Source organism: Bufo bufo, chromosome 5 (assembly GCF_905171765.1).
Source record: "Bufo bufo chromosome 5, aBufBuf1.1, whole genome shotgun sequence".
Classification (NCBI taxonomy): domain Eukaryota; kingdom Metazoa; phylum Chordata; class Amphibia; order Anura; family Bufonidae; genus Bufo; species Bufo bufo.
The window spans coordinates 443087214-443109180 of NC_053393.1; the positions used below are offsets into that span (position 1 = coordinate 443087214).

The 21967-nt window shown below is 44.9% G+C and overlaps 1 protein-coding gene across 4 annotated transcripts in view; it reads right to left on the reverse strand.

The window, feature by feature from the left end:
* Window positions 1–21967, reverse strand: part of TAX1BP1 (Tax1 binding protein 1) — a 113579-nt gene that overhangs the window by 84100 nt on the left and 7512 nt on the right. For all 4 annotated transcript variants that reach the window (XM_040433579.1, XM_040433581.1, XM_040433577.1 and 1 more), the window contains exon 2: window positions 18688–18877. In XM_040433579.1, coding sequence (XP_040289513.1) covers window positions 18688–18864 — 177 coding nt within the window. In that variant the 5' untranslated portion in view covers window positions 18865–18877. The remainder of the gene's footprint in view (window positions 1–18687; window positions 18878–21967) is intronic.

Here is a 21967-nt window from a genome sequence, read left to right on the forward strand (position 1 = left end):
ATATGACATATTTTCAGTTGTTTCACACTTGTTTGTTATGTATATAATTCCACATGTGTTAATTCATAGTTTTGATGCCTTCATAGTCATGAAAATAAAGAAAACTCTTTGAATGAGAAGGTGTGTCCAAACTTTTGTTCTGTACTGTACATTGCAAAGGCTGAAATCTACGGACAATCTGCACCACAAGTCAATTTCCTCTACAGGGTATGAATGGGATTTGTTAACTTAATCCCCACCCACAAATTGGCCCCATGGAAAGATACCTTCAAGACCAAGCTCACTGGTCACTGGCCCCCCGCCCTTCCCTCTGCTCCCGCTTTCACCCAACTCTGCTCCCATCTTCTTTCACCCAACTTTTTTTGTGCCTCCATCTTATCATCAGATTCATTTGGTAGCCACAGAAGCAATGCTAACTTGTAATGGTGGTGTATAAAATAAATGGTTAAAAACGGAAAAAATTGTCTAAAAGAAAAAAAATTAAAATAAAAATTATACAACTATGCTCCTGCCAGACTAATGTGCTACTACAGGACATTAACAGTGTCAGGCCCAAACTTTTATGATTCAATTTCCTGTCCTAAGGAATGGCGGTGTTATGTAGAAGATGCTGGTAAAGTAAAGCTACGCTACATAGTCTGCCAGATCAATAGATGAAACAGCTTGAAATTAATGCCCCTCTCTTTACTTTCCAGTATATAAGTGCCAGCTACACCTGCATACACAGTTAAAGAAGACCTCCGAAACTGTAAAAATATTTGTAGAGAACTAGACCTGGGTAGGAAAAAAAAATAAAAAATACTACCTGTCAGAGTGTTCCAGTTCCTGAGTCATGTCTCCCATCCCCACCTGAAGTGTGTATACAGTATACATGTAGTTGACCACTGCGGAGCAACTCCATGGCCTCAGTGGTCACAGATGCATGAACAGCACATGGCCTCAGCAGTCATGTATATATACACACAACACATCACGATGCTGGTCTGGTGGGAACCAGAGGCAGAGTGGACAGGAACCACAACACTTAAAGACTTTAATGAACGCGATTGCCATTATTGCTGGTCACGGTCATTAGCCACAGGTCTCTGCTGTTGGAAAGAGTGGAGACCCGCCGGCCATGACGTCCGCTGCACGCGCGAGCGGGCGCCATGTTTGCACTTTGCTCCAGCGCCATACATGTACAGAGCTGGTAGCAAAGGGGTTAAAGAGGTTTTCCAGGACCAAGAAATTGATGACCTGTCCATAGGTCATCAATATGAGATCATTTGGGTCCGACACCCGAGCAGTCACAGGTACGGAAAGCAGTATACAAAGCTGGAACATCACTAATCCATACACTGTGCAGTTCTCATGTACTGCAGCTGATGGAAGGCACTTTTTTCAGCATGGCCACCATGGGTGGTCATAACCATGGAAACGAGCAGTGTATAATGTGATCGAAAAATGAACCAAGCCTCCAATGGAAGCAATTTACCCAGGGAAAATACAAGTCTCCTCCTAGTATAACCGAGAATACAAGTCTCCGCCTAGTATAACAGAGTCGCTTTATTTATAAGGCGCCAAAATATACGGGGCAAACAGCGGACGAACGGGGGGTTCTGTAGAAAATAAAAGAAAACTGCCATGGCATCAGTGGGGCCGCCCTGTAAGGTAGGATAATAATTAGACTAGAGCTAGCCTGATGAAAGGTCCTTTAACTTTCTCTACATAATAAATTCCACTTGCTGAAGTGACACAACCCCTTTAATGATATTAAAATGAAATAGACGATCCTTTTAAAGGGGTTCTCCAGGAATTAAAAAAATTAAAATACTTTAATATTTTATAATAAATATATTCACAAATACCTATCATTACTTAGAATGGCTTGTTTTGTCTAGGGAGCAGTCATTAGGAGAAATAAAATGGTTGCAGTCCTATCAGTAAACACAAAACCTGTCCTAATCACAATGAGCCATAGTGCTGCCTCACCCTCCTCTCTACTCGGCTTGTCAGGAATCATGATCCTGAATACAGGTGAATATCTGTGGGAATTGAGATGATGAGGAGACATGAGAGGAGGTTGAGGTGTGGCTAATGAGCAGCAGCATTTGTTTACAGTGTCCATTACCACAGCAACACATTACCACAGTCTGTCCTGTATGTCCTCTCTGTACTTCATGTCTCCTCATGAACTAAATTCCCCAGAGATTCAGCTAAAGTTCTTATCATCTGTTTTCAGGATCATAATCCCTGACAAGTAGGAGGGGAGGATGAGGCAGCTCTTTACCTCAGTGTTGTAAAGTAACTTGTCCTCATGTGTGCTCAGGACAGGTTTTGTGTAAACTAATGGGACAGTGGCCATTTTGTTTCCCCTGATGATTGCTCCCCAGACAAAACGAGCCATTATATATAATGAAAGGTATTTGAGAATATATGTATAATAAAGTAATATTTAAGTATTTTCATTTTCTTAACTCCCGGAAAACCCCTTTAAGTTAGCAAAATGTATTGCACCCTAGTTGCTGATGTCGTTCTGAGAAAGCAAGTTATTTAACAGGAAAACTGGTAAATCCCTCTAAAGAGTGAAAAATACCATTGACTTTTGCCCATTTTGAGTATCATGCTCTGTGCACAGAAGTGCTGGGAGAGCCATGTAAATTGGCATCATCACTCAGGACTTCAGGACACTTGCATCTAGAAAATATCTACATTTCATCCACTTTTTGGTCATTATTTCCTTGAAGCAATTTCCTCAAACACAGCGTTCTTGGCCCCTGCACACAGGATGATGTCACACTTGCTGCATCTTCTGTCTTCCATTAGAAGAAACAGAATACACAAGGAGACTGAACAAGTGCTAATCCACGACAGGAAGCAGGAATCACGCTTTTGTGATCAACTGTCCTGGACTCATGGAAGACGCATGACAAAATGGAAAACAAATGTTTTATCACTGGTTTATAAGCGGTAGTAATGGTGCAAATGTAAAAAACACACTTAAAAGGGTTATCCCATGATTAATGTAAAAAAAATTAATCAAGCATCATATAACTACATGACATCACTTGTGGTGGGAAGCTGGAATTTTTTTTTTTTTATTCCAAATGGGGTGGAATTGGGGAAAAAAAAATAAAACACAATCCCATCACAGTTTTATTGGTTTTGGTACTGAATTCCCTGTGTGGTAAAACGGACCTGTTACCTTTATTTTGCAGGTCATTTCAATTACAACGATATCCCATTTATGTAGTATTTCTTGTGTTTTAACACTTTTCTTGGCATCGCCATATTCTGACCCTCATAACATTTTTATAGTGACACCTAGGGAGATATATGAAGGGTCTTTTTTGTGTGGGGGGGTCCTATAGTTACTGATTCCATTTTGTGGTGTTATGATTTTTGTGATTGCTTTTTTTATAAATTTTTTGGGGAGGTGAAGCTTCGCTAAGCTAAGAGAACTGCAGGTCAGCTCTTCGCTTAGCGGAGCAGGCAGAAGGAGCCTGCTCCACTCAGCTAATCCTGGCATAGTACATGGGTACAGAGTGCCTATTTGCTAAGCCAGAAGTTAGTAATTCACCTGGGGGCACAGGCAGGAGTAGCAATATGAGCTCCTTGCCCGTACTCCCTGCTCATGCGGCCCCATTCATAAATTTCACAGTCCGTACTCCGTACACTGCTAAACTGCCAGAGGTGTACAGAGAACTGAGTTTTAAGTGCACAGGGAACGGTGCGCTTAAGGCCTCTTTCACACTTGCGTTGTCCGGATCCGGCATGTACTCCACTTGCCGGAATTACACTCCGGATCCGGAAAAACGCAAGTGTACTGAAAGCATTTGAAGACGGAACAGTCTTCAAAATGCTTTCAGTGTTACTATGGCACCCAGGACGCTATTAAAGTCCTGGTTGCCATAGTAGGAGCGGGGAGCGGGGGAGCAGTATACTTACAGTCCGTGCGGCTCCCCAGGCGCTCCAGAATGACGTCAGAGCGCCCCATGCGCATGGATGACGTGTCCAATGCGATCACATGATCCATGCGCTTGGGGCGCCCTGACGTCACTCTGGAGCGCCTGGGGAGCCGCACGGACGGTAAGTACACTGCTCTCCCGCTCCCCGCTCCACTTTACCATGGCTGCCAGGACTTTAGCGTCCCGGCAGCCATGGTAACCATTCAGAAAAAGCTAAATGTCGGCTCCGGCAATGCGCCGAAACGACATTTAGCTTAAGGCCGGATCCGGATCAATGCCTTTCAATGGGCATTAATTCCGGATCCTGCCTTGCGGCAAGTGTTCCGGATTTTTGGCCGGAGCAAAAAGCGCAGCATGCTGCAGTATTTTCTCCGGCCAACAAACGTTCCGTACCGGAACTGAAGACATCCTGATGCATCCTGAACAGATTTCACTCCATTCAGAATGCATTAGGATAATCCTGATCAGGATTCTTCCGGCATAGAGCCCCGACGACGGAACTCTATGCCGGAAGACAAGAACGCAGCTGTGAAAGAGCCCTTAGCGAGGTAAAAGTATAATAAAAATACAAAATTAATTTATAAAGTATATTAGAAAAACTTTTATTAGGGCATTAGGGACATCTTATTAAAATATGACACTGCACTACAGCTACAATCTAGACGAGTGCAGGTAGCAGCGCTCGCACAAGTGTCAAGGTCTCTTCAAACAGCTGATCGGCGGGGGTGCTGGGTCATAACCTGTCCAGATGATCCAAGTCCTGAAAAACTCCTTTACATTTTATGACTAAGGAACCAGCAGAATTTTAACTCTTACGTTAAAGTGCCTGTGTCAGCATGATCGACGCGATCCTGCCTGGTAGGGTTGATTAAAACAACGCCTTTCTTTTGTCTGTATGCTAAACACTTGAAGAGATATTTGCGTTTTTATTCATATAAAAATGTGGAGCACCACAAAAACCACAATGGTCAATATGATAAGGCTGTAGCCTGGAGGTAAGAGGTCAGTCCTGCATGTAGAGATCCCAAGTCTGAAACTTGGGAGAGACTTTTAGAATTTTTTCATCAGGTATTTTTATTCTCCCTTATTTAACCCATAATAAAAAGGCAATAGCCTTATCATATAGTGTTTTTTTATGCTCAGGCTAGTCGCACAGTAGCGTTTACGAGTCCGGCAGGCTGTTCCAGCCAGTAACAGCCTGCCAGATCTGGCATTTCTGGATGCTGTCGGAATGCCGTCCTGCCCCATTAAATGGCCGGACAAATACCGCAGCATGCAGCGGTTTTTGTCCAGCCAATTCCCGTCATTCTGTGCCAGAACAGCCTGCTGGAAGGCTGTGCCAGAAGTGTGAAACAGGCCTTAAAAAGTTGATACATATTACTGGTTTCTTTATAATCATATAGTGTGCCTGTCATCATAAATTAGGCGCATCCAGCAGTCTGTGCGCCTAAACTGAAATCTACGGCAGCTCTGAGCTGCGGCAGAAAATTAGGGTAAACTAAGACAAATTTGTCTCGGGTGTTGGCCAAGCCCCCTTTTTGGAAAAATGGTGAGGACAGCGTAAAGAGAGGCACTTGCGACTTTTTGGTCACATTTAAGAAGTCACAAACAAGCATCTTGCAACTTTTTAAAGCCACCTTTCTGGCACAAGGGAGATGATAATTCTCCCCTTGTGTGTCATCAGTTTTCCATGTGCCCTGCTGGCCTTAAAAGGGCATTTCCAGTCTATCTCCAGATATCTCATACCAACAGTCCGTGAAAACCACTGAGAACACAGATGCCATCTGTGTTCTGTCAGTGGTTTCATGGACCCAGAGCCTTCAATTGGCTGTGTTTAATCGGAACAGCGCTATTTTTCCACTTACATGTGAATACACCCTAGACACTATAGGCGGGCAATATGCACACAGTGCACAGCCTACAGCCCTGGATACCATTCTGTGTGGCCCCCAACCATCTGGTAATAAACATGTATGTCTACGTCTTGTGACTGCTCACATGTATTTTTTATGTATTCTCCCATTAGATGGGCGTCCTGGAACTGTAACTAGATATTAATGGAATATACTGTATGTACAATCTTCCATAAATACAGTATTTCATTTGTTAATACCCCTTTAAATGTTTTTTTTCGGCCCTTGACGTTGGTTCAGTTTGACAATGTGGCCCCCAGAAAACATTGTGCACCCCTGCATTTAAACACAGCTAGGATATTGGCCCTCAGATTCCCATTATACTGAAGGAGGCCAATAGACTGTTCTCTATAATGGTTTCCATTTTTGTACTGCAATGGATAAGCGCAGCAGAGTGGGCTACTCCAGATAGAAGCACTCAGTAAAAAATATATACTGGGTGTTGAACAATTTTTTTCAAAGTGGTTGTCCGAGTGAAAAAAAAATATATATATATAAAAATTATATATATCACTGTAAGGCCTCATGCACACGACCGTTGTGTGCAGCCGTGGCCGTTGTGCCGTTTTCCGTTTTTTTTTTTTTACTTTCAATGGCTCCGTGGAAAAATTGGAAAATGCACTGTTTTGCAGCCGCATCCGTGATCCGTGTTTTCTGTCAGTCAAAAAAATATGACCCGTCCTATTTTTTTGACGGACAACGGTTCACGGACCCATTCAAGTCAATGGGTCCGTGAAAGAACACAATGCACACAAGATTGGCATCCGCGTCCGTGATCCGTAGCCGTAGGTTACTTTCATACAGATGGATCCGAAGATCCGTCTGCATAAAAGCTTTTTCAGAGATGAGTTTTCACTTCGTGAAAACTCATATCCGACAGTATATTCTAACACAGAGGCGTTCCCATGGTGATGGGGACGCTTCTAGTTAGAATATACTACGAACTGTGTACATGACTGCTGCCTGGCAGCACCCGATCTCTTACAGGGGGCTGTGGTCCGCACAATTAACCCCTCAGGTGCTGCACCTGAGGGGTTAATTGTGCATATCATAGCCCCCTATAAGAGATCAGGGGCTGCCAGGCAGAAGGGGGCAGACCACCCTCCCCAGTTTTAATTGGTGGCCAGTGCGGCCCCCCCAGCCCCCCTCCCTCCCTTTATTGTATTATCATTGGTGGCCAGTGTGCGGGCCCCCCCCCCCCCTCCCTCTTTTGTAATATCATTGGCGGCCAGTGTGCGGCCTCCCCCGGCCCCCCCCCCTCCATCCCTCTAATGTATTATCATTGGTGGCCAGTGTGCGACCCCCCCTCTATTGTATTAATATCATTGGTGGCCAGTGTGCGGCCTCCCCTCTCCCCCCCCCCCACCCGATCATTGGTGGCAGCGGAGATTCCGATCAGAGTCCCAGTTTAATCGCTCTGGGGCTCCGATCGGTAACCATGGCAACCAGGACGCTACTGCAGGCCTGGTTGCCATGGTTACTTAGCAATATTACAATATTAGAAGCATCATACTTACCTGCTGCGATGTCTGTGACCGGCCGGGAGCTCCTCCTACTGGTAAGTGACAGGTCTGTGCGGCGCATTGCTTAATGATCTGTCGGGGGGGGGGGGCGCACACTGGCCACCAATGATATTACAATAGAGGGGGGGGGCGGGGGGCCGCACACTGGCCACCAATGATATTCAAACTGGGGAGGGAGGGGGGTCTGCAGCCCCTGATCTCTTACAGGGGGCTATGATACGCACAATTAACCCCTTCAGGTGCGGCACCTGAAGGGCACCTGAAGGGTTAATTGTGCTGATCGCAGCCCCCTGTAAAAGATCGGGTGCTGCCAGGCAGCAGGGGGCAGTCATGTACACAGTTAGTAGTATATTCTAACTAGAAGTGTCCCCATCACTATGGGAACGCCTCTGTGTTAGAATATACTGTCGGATCTGAGTTTCATGATGTAACTCAAATCCGATGGTATATTCTAACAGAGGCGTTCCCATGGTGATGGGGACGCTTCAAGTTAAAATATACCATCGGATTGGAGAAAACTCCGATCCGATGGTATATTAACTCCTGAATTTACATTGAAGGTCAATGGGGGACGGATCCGTTTGAAATTGCACCATATTGTGTCAACGTCAAACGGATCCATCCCCATTGACTTGCATTGTAATTCAGGACGGATTTGTTTGGCTCCGCACGGCCAGGCGGACACCAAAACGACTTTTCATGTCCGTGGATCCTCCAAAAATCAAGGAAGACCCACGGACGAGAAAACGGTCACAGATCACGGAAAAACGGAACCCGTTTTTGCGGACCGCAAAAAAAAAACCGCCGTGTGCATGAGGCCTAAATCTGATGGGCAGCGATATATATAACTAAGCCAAGCAAGTTTTAGGCAAAAAAAAAAATATCTATTTCCTCATTTCCCTGGTTCTCTTCTGGCCCTTTATTTACCTGCAATAACAATCTCTGCCCCTCCCCCTGCTCTGCTAAGGGAGTGAATACAAGTGCTGCCCTGAGTGACATGTCTGCCTGCTGGGAGACTCAGCAGCATGTTGTATGTGTAGGACTACAAGTCCCAGCTGTACAATAACACTGCTGATACACACAGGATCTTCCCCCTACCTGTTCTTGTGCAATGCTCTACAGAACTCCTCTAGTCTGTCAGCTCCTGTGCCCAGCATTGGTCTCCTCACTGCCTGCTGCTACTCAGTAAAGCCTTCAACCCTGAGTCTGTGCTGCTGAAGGGGTTAAAGTTTTTCATGAAGAATCCAGGGAAAGAGCAGACGGCAGTGCAGGGGGCATGGCCAGCACAGTGACCTCTTGTGTACAAACACATATCTGCTCTCTCAGGCTTGTGCACGGATCATCATCAGAGCAGTTTGAGAAGCTAACATCATTTGACCCTCAGTGAAATCTGAGAAAGCAGCAACTGTAGATGCAGTAAGTGCATGGTAAAGCCTTTACATTTGATTAGTTAGAAACATACAAAGGACAAAAAAATAACTCGGACAACCCCTTTAACATGGGCGCTTATGGGTAATGGATACCACTTAGCGGCATCCATTAAACACGTGCGCTAAAAATCTGTGGTGAAAACAGACAATCACAGGTTAACCTACATAAATGTCTATCAACAGAAAAACCCATAAAAGTACAAACATATAACTTCATTTAAAGGAAATCTGTCACCTTTCTGGACTATTATCTGCAGTAATACTGCATATACTGGAGTCCAAAAGTCATTTTTATTCCCTTACTAACCTTTCTCCCACTGTCTACTGTGTGTACTGAAAGCTGTTCTGAAATACACAGCCCGGACTGCGCTGCCACATATCAGTCTGTGTGGGTAAACAGAAATCTAAAACTGATGTCAATGAAGATAAATTTGTTGGGGCAGCTGGCCACGCCCCCTTTAAGGAAAGTGGCGAAGGCGGCGTAAAAGCCAAAAGATGCAACAATTTTATATTATTTTTTAAGGGAATCGGTCGCCTATTTTGAGCCTATAATACTGTTAACATAGCAATGAATGAAAAGTTGAATAAAAGAAAGAGGACACATGCTGGAATGAAGGCACTTTATTGCACATTGCTATGTTAGCAGTATTATAGGCTCAAAATAGGTGACAGATTCCCTTTAAAGTTGCAAACACAAAAGTTTGAGACTTTTTAACGCCACTTTTTCAGGCGCAAGGGAGATGGAAAGTGCTTTCATCCGGACTCAATATTTGCGGTACTACTCACGTATTACAGCAGATAATAGTCCAAAATCCTGGTGACAGATTCTCTTTTAAAGGCGTCTGCCCCAGATTCTCCTTTTATTTTAATACTAGATTAGACTTGCCCTTTTGGGCTTGAAGTCATTTTTTGGAATCTCTCTGAAATCATGGTATAGAAAATTCCAAGGCCTGCCAAACTGGGGTGATTTTTTCCAGGTCTAAACCATTTTAATTAATACTAGAAAAAAGACATGCCGAGCGGTGTAGTACTAATTACAAGATATTTCCAGCCATGCAACTCATTTGCCTTACAGTATACTCCAACAGTAGCCTTACTTCCTGTAATTTATTGCTCCCCTTGGGCCATCTCCCAGCTAAATGAACACATACCTCCTTTATTTGGCAGGACCTGCTAAATAACACAATCGATACCAGTGGGGAAAAAAAAAAAGAATCAATAAACCAGGCTGCCGCTCTGGCATGGGAAACCCAGCACATGAACCAGATCTCCAAACCTCCAACTATAGGGTAAAGATATTACAGCAACTAAAATGACAGGCTATCCTACACCGTTTAGTATGCGGCTCTACCACCGTCACATTACAAATGTCACCTAGATTTTAGTTTTACTAATTAAAACTACACAATGACACACCGCTTTTTTTCTAATCTCTTTATTTTCTGCTTGCAGATTTTTTGTTTTGTACAGAATTATAGGGGTGGCCATCCTGATTGAGATTCAGAGATATGCTATACAGCAGCCACCTGCACCATAGGAAGCCGTAGTCTAAAGAAGTTCATTGACTTCTATTGGAGAGTGTTGTGGGCATGTGACTTGTGTGAGGTCACTGTGCAGTGAGGGGGAGGAGCTGAGCTGTCACCATTACCTGTTTCTATTCTCAAGTTTACTCTACACCAGGCGACATCTTTCATTGTAGTCTTGCCTGGGACGATTAGGAGATCCTGAAAAGTGATTGCTACAGAACAGTGGTCAGTGTGAGGATAGGCCATCAAGATCAAAATCATGGACAACAACTTTAATAAGTGTTATTCTCATCTCTCCCAAATGTGAAGAAGCCAAAGCTGCTATGTGCTCCATATGGGGCCTTAGCAACTTCATTCTAGTGCTCGGCTCATAGTCTAGACCCCAATGAAAACCTGTGACTTGTCTCCCAACCAGTCTATTTCAATGCATACTTGTATTGGCTATGAAAATTAACAATTACCGAACAGGTTGTCTTAGAGCTCTGATTGTACCATTCCTCTGTTATTCCTCATGAAAATGTAGTATTTACTAAAACAGCTACATTAGGAGAGGCGACATTTCCTCTCTAACCACCTAACTGTTCTGCCCGAGCTGGGCTCAGGCAGAAGTGGAAGGGAGGAGGCTGCTTTAGCTGCTAATATCTCCTGAATGGTCTTGTTTGAAAGCTGGCATTCCAGGCTTTCATACAAAGCAAATGACCACCTGCCTTTACTTTCACTTTCACATGTATTCACTGCATTTCATTTTCTAATAGTGATATCTTCCCATGTAGTGAGGATAATGCTGTGATTCTGGTATGGTTCGAAAACTTGGAATGCCAGCTTTCAAACAATATAAATCTCTAGCTGCTACCAAACCAAAGATATGAGCTGCCGACCCACTCCTCTTCAGTCTGAAGGAGGAGGGGGAGAAGTTGCAGAGCTGACAGCCTGCAGGAGAAAAGTAAAAATAGTAAAAAAATATATAGAAATGTGTCATTATCATCTTTGTAGTGACCCAAATAAAAAAATTATGTTGTTATTTATACTACACAATGAACACTGTACATAAATTCCACAAAATAATGTAAAAATTGCAGTTTTTTTAATCTTTCCCCCTAAAATTAAAATAATAAAAGTTACTTAATACACTATATCCCACAAAATGGGATATCTTTAAAAGCATCCTAAAATCTCATTGTGAGAGGTACATACCGTAAGGGAATAAAAGGTTAAGGAACAAAAAGAAACCAATGCAGATAAATAGAACTGTAAAAAAGGCAATAAATGACAAAAAGAAAGCATATAAATCACTAAAACAGGAAGGTAGTACGGAAGCACTGAAAAACTATAAGGAACAAAATAGAACATGTAAAAAACAAATAAAAGCGGCCAAACTACAGACCGAGAGAATAATTGCCAAAGAGAGTAAAACTAACCCTAAAATGTTCTTCAATTATATAAATGTTAAAAAGTATAAATCTGAAGGTGTTGGCCCTTTAAAGAGTAATGAGGGGGGAGTCGCAGAGAGCGACGAGGAGAAAGCAAAGCTGTTAAATATTTTTTTCTCCACTGTATTCACTGAGGAAAATAAACTGTCAGATGAAATGCAGAATGTAAAAGTAAATTCCCCATTAAAAGTGTCCTGTCTGACCCAGGAAGAAGTACTACAGCGACTTAAAAAGATTAAAATAGACAAATCGCCAGGACCGGATGGCATACACCCCCGTATCCTAAGGGAATTAAGTTATGTCATAGCCAGACCCTTATTTCTGATATTTGCGGACTCTATACTGACAGGGAATGTCCCACAGGATTGGCGCGTGGCATATGTGGTGCCAATATCCAAAAAGGGTCCAAAAACAGAGCCTGGAAACTATAGGCCGGTAAGTTTAACATCTGTTGTGGGTAAACTGTTTGAAGGTTTTCTGAGAGATGCTATCTTAGAGCATCTTAACGGAAATAAGCAAATAACGCCATATCAGCATGGCTTCATGAGGGATCGGTCATGCCAAACTAATTTAATCAGTTTCTATGAGGAGGTAAGTTCTACACTTGACAGCGGCGAATCAATGGATGTCGTGTATCTGGACTTCTCCAAAGCATTTGACACTGTACCTCATAAAAGGTTAGTATATAAAATGAGAATGCTCGGACTGGGAGAAAACGTCTGTATGTGGGTAAGTAACTGGCTCAATGATAGAAAACAGAGGGTGGTCATTAATGGTACACACTCAGATTGGGTCACTGTCACTAGTGGAGTACCTCAGGGGTCAGTATTGGGCCCTATTCTCTTCAATATATTTATTAATGATCTTGTAGAAGGCTTGCATAGTAAAGTATAAATTTTCGCAGATGACACTAAACTCTGTAAAGTAATTTACACTGATGAGGACAGTATACTACTACAGAGGGATCTGGATAGATTGGAGGCTTGGGCAGATAAGTGGCAGATGAGGTTTAACACTGATAAATGTAAGATTATGCACATGGGAAGAAATAATGCAAGTCACCCGTATATACTAAATGGTAAAACACTCGGTAACACTGACATGGAAAAGGACCTAGGAATTTTAATAAACAGCAAACTAAGCAGCAAAAACCAGTGTCAGGCAGCTGCTGCCAAGGCCAATAAGATAATGATTTGCATCAGAAGGGGCATAGATTCCCGTGATATGAACATAGTCCTACCACTTTACAAATCACTAGTCAGACCACACATGGAGTACTGTGTACAGTTCTGGGCTCCTGTGAACAAGGCAGACATAGCAGAGCTGGAGAGGGTCCAGAGGAGGGCAACTAAAGTAATGACTGGAATGGTGCAACTACAGTACCCTGAAAGATTATCAACATTAGGGTTATTCACTTTAGAAAGAAGACGACTGAGGGGAGATCTAATTACTATGTATAAATATATCAGGGGTCAGTACAGAGGTCTCTCCCATCATCTATTTATCCCCAGGACTGTGACGAGGGAACATCCTCTGCGTCTGGAGGAAAGAAGGTTTGTACACAAAAATAGAAGAGGATTCTTTACGGTAAGAGCAGTGAGACTATGGAACTCTCTGCCTGAGGAGGTGGTGATGGTGAGTACAATAAAGGAATTCAAGAGGGGCCTGGATGTATTTCTGGAGCGTAATAATATTACAGGCTATAGCTACTAGAGAGGGGTCGTTGATCCAGGGGGTTATTCTGATTGCCTGATTGGAGTTGGGAAGGAATTTTTTATTCCTCTAAAGTGGGGAAAATTGGCTTCTACCTCACAGGGTTTTTTTTGCCTTCCTCTGGATCAACTTGTAGGATGACAGGCCGAACTGGATGGACAAATGTCTTTTTTCGGCCTTATGTACTATGTTACTATGGATGCTCAACCTGCGGCCCTCCAGCTGTTGTTAACGCTTGCAGTGTTTTTGTGTCTGTCTGACGAAACTGAGCCAAATGGTGTTCAAGACGATCAGTTTTGGCTAAGATAATACAAACTGATCTGTTCTGAACGGATGCATGCGGTTGTATTATCTGAACGGATGCGTTTGTGCAGATCCATGACGGAACGCGAGTGTGAAAGTAGCCTTATCCCACAAAAAAAAAAAAACAACATTTAGAGAAAAAAAAATTAAAAGTTATGACAGCTGGAAACACAATGGGGGGAAATATTATTGGTCCTTAAGGCTAAAATGTATTATGTCACTAAAGGGTTAAAAATGCAAGTGTCCCTTGAGTTGTGTGGCAACAAGATTTACTTCACACATAAAAAAATATATATATATATGTATGTATGTGTGTATGTATTTGTGCATGTTCTGCGATCACTCAAAAACGCAACCATCGATTTCAACGAAGCTTGGTATACACATCCCTTGCTACCTGGAAATAAATCTTGTAGGGGTCTCAGCTCTCTAGGACGTACCGTTCCTGAGATATTCCCAAAATATGACCTGCATTAGCCAATTCAAGCCTGCAAGTCTTTCTCTTCATATCTCAACTGCCATACACACGGTCACATGTCCCTTATCAGCCAATAGAATCTCGAACGCCCTTAGTCTCCACATACACACAGTTTTACTCCAGGTTTCCAAAACAACCCAGCCATTTTATTTCACTGCTGTAGGTCAGCTTTAGGCTAGGGCTGCACGACACATAGGGCTAGGGCTGCACACTGTTAAGGGGGCAGGGGGGGGTACTGTGGAGTAGGGCTGCGCATCTTCACTCGTCTCACGATTCGATGCGATTACGATTATCAAGTCCACGATTCGATTCGATTCGGCGATGCATCACGATGCATCAAGATTATTACCCAAGTCCCCTTGTTTTTCAATTTTACATCAAAAAATTTATTCAATCAGTCAGAAATTGCACAAAAATATTTATTTGTATCTGCTATTTAAACAAATCATACCAAGTTCCCTGCATATCATATAGCAAAGTCTGAATGAACAAAACAGTGCAGCAGACAACAGTATTTATTTAAAACAGTACTGTCAGTGTCTCTGTAACATTAAACTGTTGTGCTGGCCTGGCTGGTGCAGTTAGTTTATAAGTTTTACAATAGTTTTACCATATAATATATATTATATATTATATAATATTAAACAGTACCTACAAAAAAAGGAGCACTTCGGTTCCTGACTGTAAAACATCACAGTGAGTCAGTGAACCTATAACACAGTCAGTGACTGTTATAGGTTCACTCACTGTGATGTTTGCCAGTCAGGAACTGTCTGTCACACAGTGTGTTCAAGTTGTCTGTGTTGCAGAACTTCCTGGTTCACCGTGATTGTTTTGGCAGCAGGAGCAGCACCACCACCAGCAGCACCACCACCAGCACCACCACCAGCACCACCACCAGATGGGTAGTATGTCTAGATCAGTGCTATAAGCTCTCAGAGTTGTCACTTTACAGAAAACGTTACCTGCACTGAGCACTCAGCAAGCACTCTACCACGATACATAAACTGAAGCCAAGCCATGCCACCATTAGAGGAAGCTGGAAAATCCTTGACAGAATACATTTTACAACTGAATCTGAAAACCTTGGACAAATCTTTATGGGATCACAAACACACACCACAGAATACCAGAAAAAAAATAAACACACATCCTCCTCACTGAATCATAATGGTAAAGGGCAGGCCACAGGACGGGCAATGTGGCACAGCCACCATAGTCAGACATGATGTCAGAAGGTCGGTGTGTGTTTTTTTGGTTTGTGTGAATGTGTATTTGTGTGATCCAATAAAGATTTACTCCAGGTTTTAAGTTTCAATTTATTCTTTCAATGATTTGCCTTCCTCTGGTGGCTTGGCGGGCGTCAGTTGTCTTTAATCAAATAAATACACTTTTAGAATATTTGGCTGAGGTTTTAAGTTGAGCCCCCCTAAAAATTGACATTCAAAAGATAGACAGTACATCAAGTTAGAAAATTCAATGGAATGGACACATTTTTGAAGATTGTGTCCGACACAATCTTAAAAAATAATACCATTCTCCCCAGTGCTAGAAATTGAAAAGCTTGTCGTCACACAGTGACTTAACAGAAAATTTTACCTGCACTCTACCACGCATAGTCGCATACACCAACTGAAGCCAAGCCACGCCACCATTAGAGGAAGCTGGAAAATCCTTGACCGAAAAAATTGGCAACTGAATCTGAAAACCTTGGACAAATCTTTATGGGATCACAAACAGTCACCACAGAATACCAAAAAAAAAAGAAAACACACACATGACACTGGATAATGATTGGTAAAGGGCAGGCCACAGCAGGTCAGACAGACAAGCGGGCAATGTGGCACAGCCACAGACAACATGAGGTCAGGTAGGTGTGTTTTTTTTTTTTTTTTTTTTGGTTCGTGTGATCCAATAAAGATTTACACAGGGGGAGGGGGGTGTCACTGTCGTCACGTCAGCGGGAGGCGGGAAAGAAGGCGCCAAAAAACTTTTTTTCCGACTCGGCTCTGCACGGCGGACGCGACGCTGACGTCATCAACATGCATCGATTATTTAAAGCAACCGCATCGATGCAGAATCGCCGGGGGTCGAATCGCGATGCATCGCTGCATCGATTATATTCGACAGCCCTACTGTGGAGGTCACTGTTAAGGGGGCAGGGGGGGTACTGTGGAAGTCACTGTTAAGGGGGCAGGGGGGGGCACTGTGGAGGTCACTGTTAAGGCAGCGGGGGGCACTGTGGAGGTCACTGTTAAGGCAGCGGGGGGCACTGTGGAGGTCACTGTTAAGGCAGCGGGGGGCACTGTGGAGGTCACTGTTAAGGCAGCGGGGGGCACTGTGGAGGTCACTGTTAAGGCAGCGGGGGGCACTGTGGAGGTCACTGTTAAGGCAGCGGGGGGCACTGTGGAGGTCACTGTTAAGGCAGCGGGGGGCACTGTGGAGGTCACTGTTAAGGCAGCGGGGGGCACTGTGGAGGTCACTGTTAAGGCAGCGGGGGGCACTGTGGAGGTCACTGTTAAGGCAGCGGGGGGCACTGTGGAGGTCACTGTTAAGGCAGCGGGGGGCACTGTGGAGGTCACTGTTAAGGCAGCGGGGGGCACTGTGGAGGTCACTGTTAAGGCAGCGGGGCACTGTGGAGGTCACTGTTAAGGATGCGGGGCACTGTGGAGGTCACTGTTAAGGCAGCGGGGCACTGTGGAGGTCACTGTTAAGGCAGCGGGGCACTGTGGAGGTCACTGTTAAGGCAGCGGGGCACTGTGGAGGTCACTGTTAAGGCAGCGGGGCACTGTGGAGGTCACTGTTAAGGCAGCGGGGCACTGTGGAGGTCACTGTTAAGGCAGCGGGGCACTGTGGAGGTCACTGTTAAGGCAGCGGGGCACTGTGGAGGTCACTGTTAAGGCAGCGGGGCACTGTGGAGGTCACTGTTAAGGCAGCGGGGCACTGTGGAGGTCACTGTTAAGGCAGCGGGGCACTGTGGAGGTCACTGTTAAGGCAGCGGGGGGCACTGTGGAGGTCACTGTTAAGGCAGCGGGGCACTGTGGAGGTCACTGTTAAGGCAGCGGGGCACTGTGGAGGTCACTGTTAAGGCAGCGGGGCACTGTGGAGGTCACTGTTAAGGCAGCGGGGCACTGTGGAGGTCACTGTTAAGGCAGCGGGGCACTGTGGAGGTCACTGTTAAGGCAGCGGGGCACTGTGGAGGTCACTGTTAAGGCAGCGGGGCACTGTGGAGGTCACTGTTAAGGCAGCGGGGCACTGTGGAGGTCACTGTTAAGGCAGCGGGGCACTGTGGAGGTCACTGTTAAGGCAGCGGGGCACTGTGGAGGTCACTGTTAAGGCAGCGGGGCACTGTGGAGGTCACTGTTAAGGCAGCGGGGCACTGTGGAGGTCACTGTTAGGGCTCATGCACACGACCGTTGTTGTTTTGCTGTCTGTTTTTCACGGATCCGTTGTTCCGTATCTGAGATTTTTTTTTTTCTCTGATTTAAGTCCTCTTCTCTTCCGTTCCGTTATTCCACAAAACATGGTTTCCGTATGCGATCCGTTTTTTGAGGATTGGAAACGGAAACAGTATCTTATTAATCACCAAACACATGAGTAATATGGGCTGGGCATAGCATTTCTACAGTATGGATCCGCAAAATACGGATGAAATACACATGATCCGCAAAATACGGATGAAATGACATACGGATGTGTTCCGTATTTTTTGCGGAGATTGACTTGAATGGGGCCTTGGACTGTGATTTGCGGACAATAATAGGACATGCACTACTTTTTTGCGGAACGGAAATATGGAAACGGAATGCACACGGAGTACCTTCCATTTTTGCGGACCCGTTTAAGTGAATGGTTCCGCACACGGTCCGCAAAAAACAGATTGAGAGCGGAAAGAAACTACGTTTGTGTGTATGAGCCCTTAAAGGGGCGGGCTGCTGTGAAGGTCAAAGTTAAGTGGATGGGCTGCTGTTGAGGTCCCATTTTAAAGTGGCGTGGCACTGTGGGGGGTCAGTGTTAAGTTGTGGGGGACTGTGGAGTTCACTGTTAAAGGGGCGGGGTGCTGTAGAGGTCACTGTTATGGGGGATACTGTTGATATCTTTTAACGACACACACAAACATTAACTGAAATAGATGAAATATACCCGTGCGAAGCAGGGTCCTTCTGCTAGTCTACAATAAAAAAGGGACATTATTGCGAGGGTTTTTCCAATTTTAACGTGACTGTTAGGAGGTTACGGCGCAGATGTCACCATGTCCCTGAGCTATAAACTAAATAAACTGGTAACTTCATCACGGTCTCCTGATTCCAATGTTATTGCCCCTTTGAGATCAGTGCCTCACTGTATGAAATTCTGTCAATCACTATGGATTTTATAAGGAAGTGGACAAACTGTGCAGCCCACAAGAAATCCCACAGACCTACCTTAAAAATGCCAACCCAATCTTTGAGATGAGGATGTATGTACTGAGTCAACGTGTAGTGACATTCCAGAGGAGCACTTGGAAGGTAACTCTTTGCCACATTCTGGAAGATGACGTGGGCGAAGTTGGAGGCCTGCGTGGAGCTGCTCGGAGATGGGTGGTCTTGTAACGCTGACATTCTTCACCTGTAACTGGAGAACATAGAAGAACATATCATTAGAGTATATATGTACAGAAACATCAGCTACCCTATCTGATAGCAGCATGGGCTTGAGGGGCAAATGTTTATTAATGGCTTTGCCCCATTTTGGCGCACACCATATTTGTACTCAAATTTGTGACATCCCATTTCGACAATTTTTAAAATGGACTGGCGACATTTTCTGTGACTTGGCTACGTTATTACAGCCTAATCACAGCTTTAAAAAAAGCGGTACAACAGCTAGTTGCAGACGGGTACGTATTTTTTTGTTGTGTGCCTTGCTGTCATATGACACCTTGCCTTGTAGCCCCAGCCTAAAACGTGATCAGGAAAGACATATGTACCCTAAACAATACCAGTGACAACTACAAATCGTCGCACAACAAAAAAAAGAGCCCATACAGATTCGCTGGTGGAAAAAGGGGGGTCTTGAAATGAAATGAAAAAAAGTTATGGGTCTTGAAATGTGATCGTAAAAACTACTAAGAAAAGCTGGTTGATCATTATGGCAAAAAATGGGGTTAAAGGAGAACTACCCAGAGTAACATATAACAGACTGCTTGCTTGAAAAAAAAAAAAAATAAATAAAAGTGAAAACCACATAAAAAGTTCTAAGGCTACTTTCACACTAGCGGCACGGACCTCCGGCAGGCTGTTCCGTTGGGTGAACAGCCTGTCGGACCCGTCTTGCCGCTAGTGACCGTGTGCCCCCGGACTATAATGGGGGCGGAGTTCCGGCGGAGGCACGGCAGCGCACGGCGAGAGGCTGCCGAAATAAAACTACGATATGTCCGACATTTATTCTGGCAGCCTCTCGCCATGCCTCCGCCCAGCCCCCATTATAGTCAGTGGGGACGGAGCGGCAGTCCGGGTCAGTGCGGACGGAGCGGCAGTCCGGGGGCACACGTTTACTAGCGGCAGGACGGGTCCGGCAGGCTGCTCACCCGATGTAACAGCCTGCCGGAGGTCCGTGCTGCTAGTGTGAAAATAGCCTAATAATGTACTGCTATATTCTCATGACAATTCTTCCTGCCTGTAGTTTAGCCTTGTTCAGTCTCGCCTTTAAATCGTCATTTACTATCAGATATATCCAGTTTTCGGGAGTATTTATGTGGTAGATTGTGGTGCAAAAGTTTTTGCCCCGCAATCTGCGACTTTTCCCAGCTCACGGCAAGTCTAAAAAAGCCCGGACTGCTGTGTTGTTGGTGCAAAATGTCACATCTTAGGCTCCTCCCCATTTCCCACTAAACCACACCCATTTTTCAAGCAAGTCCAAAAAAACATGTAGAAATCCTATTTGCACCAAACTGCACCAATCTGACCCACTTTATGGAGAGATTGGAGGCGCAGGCCCATTAGTGACTCCAGGGTACGGTACAGGAGGTGTTGGATATCAGCAGCTGAAGGCTCGGACGTCCGTACAGGAGGTGTTGGATATCAGCAGCTGAAGGCTCGGACGTCCGTCACACAGCACATTGTGCAGCCAGACCATCATGGTTTTTATACAGTTTTTGATGCCAAAATCAGCAGTGGATCATAGAAGACAAAGTACTGAGGGCAGACATTTCCCCCGCTGGCTTCATATAGGGCACACGTGGCCGCGACCTTATCCCAAGACATATTCCCATCTGGAGAGATGCCAGCATATAGCTAGGAAGTGTCATCACAGTGTGACCATAGTCCTGACCTCTGATTCCCCAGTGATGCTGAGAATAAAGGGGCCCCCTCTAAGTTTTCTGCACAACAGTGCTCACAGCCACCTGGTGGTGGCGCTATGGTGCCCGGGAGTGCCGCCCCTGCAAGGAAAAACCTATCTGGAGAATCAGCACTAAACCCATGCTACAGAACTTCCATTACCGGGGTCAATGGGGGCCCCAGAAAGTGGTGGCATATCCTAGCTACCGTAAAGAAGTCTCTCAGGATCTTTACACTGATGGCCCGTCCCCAGGACAAACCATCAATATCTGATGGGTGGAGGTCTAGCCCCCTGTACCCCCACCAGTCACAGAGTAGCTCCAGCACTATTAAAAGAGTATTCCAGCTTTTACATATTGATGACTTATCCTCTGGATAGGTCATCAATATCAGATCGGTGGGGGTCTGACACCTGGCAACCCCAAAATCATCAGCTGTTTTCGGCAGCTGCTGGTGCCAGAAACTAGAGAGTGGACGCGGCCGGAGACTACCGCGTAGCACCGTGCCGACCTTCCGTAGCTCACTAGAATGGGAGTGGAGCTACAGGACGCGGCACAGCTACTACACAATGGCTTCTGCGCATTCACCAGTGTTCGTGGCTGTCAAAGCAGCTGATTGTTGAGGGTGTCAGGGGTGGGATCCCAGAGGATATATCATCAAAATGTAAAAGCTGGAGTACCCCTTTATGGTTAGATATGCCATTTCTTTAAAAAAAAAAAAAACAACTAATACCAATGCCCTGGATGGTGCATATTCAGCTGGAGAAGCTCTGGCTTCCTGCCACTTACTAATCAGCTGTAAGTCATACGTGGTGTAGAAGAGACACCGCCGGCTAAAACCGGAGGGAGGGACACTGTGAACTTTGTGTTTGAACGCTCCCAAATACTTATCTCATATGAACAGTCATCAGCTCTGCTACATAAAGCTGCATCAGCAGTTATATACAGAGAAGACTGCCCCAAATATACATTCCCTTTGTGCAGTGCTGGTGAGGGGTCAGCATGATGATAGGACTTTGCATCTGGGGGCACAGTCGCTGCTCAGTGAGATGAATGGCCGCCCATGTAACCCCCTCTAACAGGACATACAGCAGGGATGGCCCTTATGGGCGACAGCCCTGACAGTGGTTGTCACACTGAAATGGCTTTCTTTTGGTTCTACTCTATGTCTGTGTGATAGCAGACAGTGCTGGCATTATATTCCTGAACGAGAAAGCTCAGGATGAACAACACGTAGGTTTATCAAAAGTAACAGCAATCCAGTTCAAACACAAGAATTCGGCTGCACAGCACCGTCCATGGACGACCTGTACACATGCACACAAACTTTTTATTTTTCTCGGGTCGGTTTCGTTTTTTTTGTGGGCCGTACACCATTCACTTCA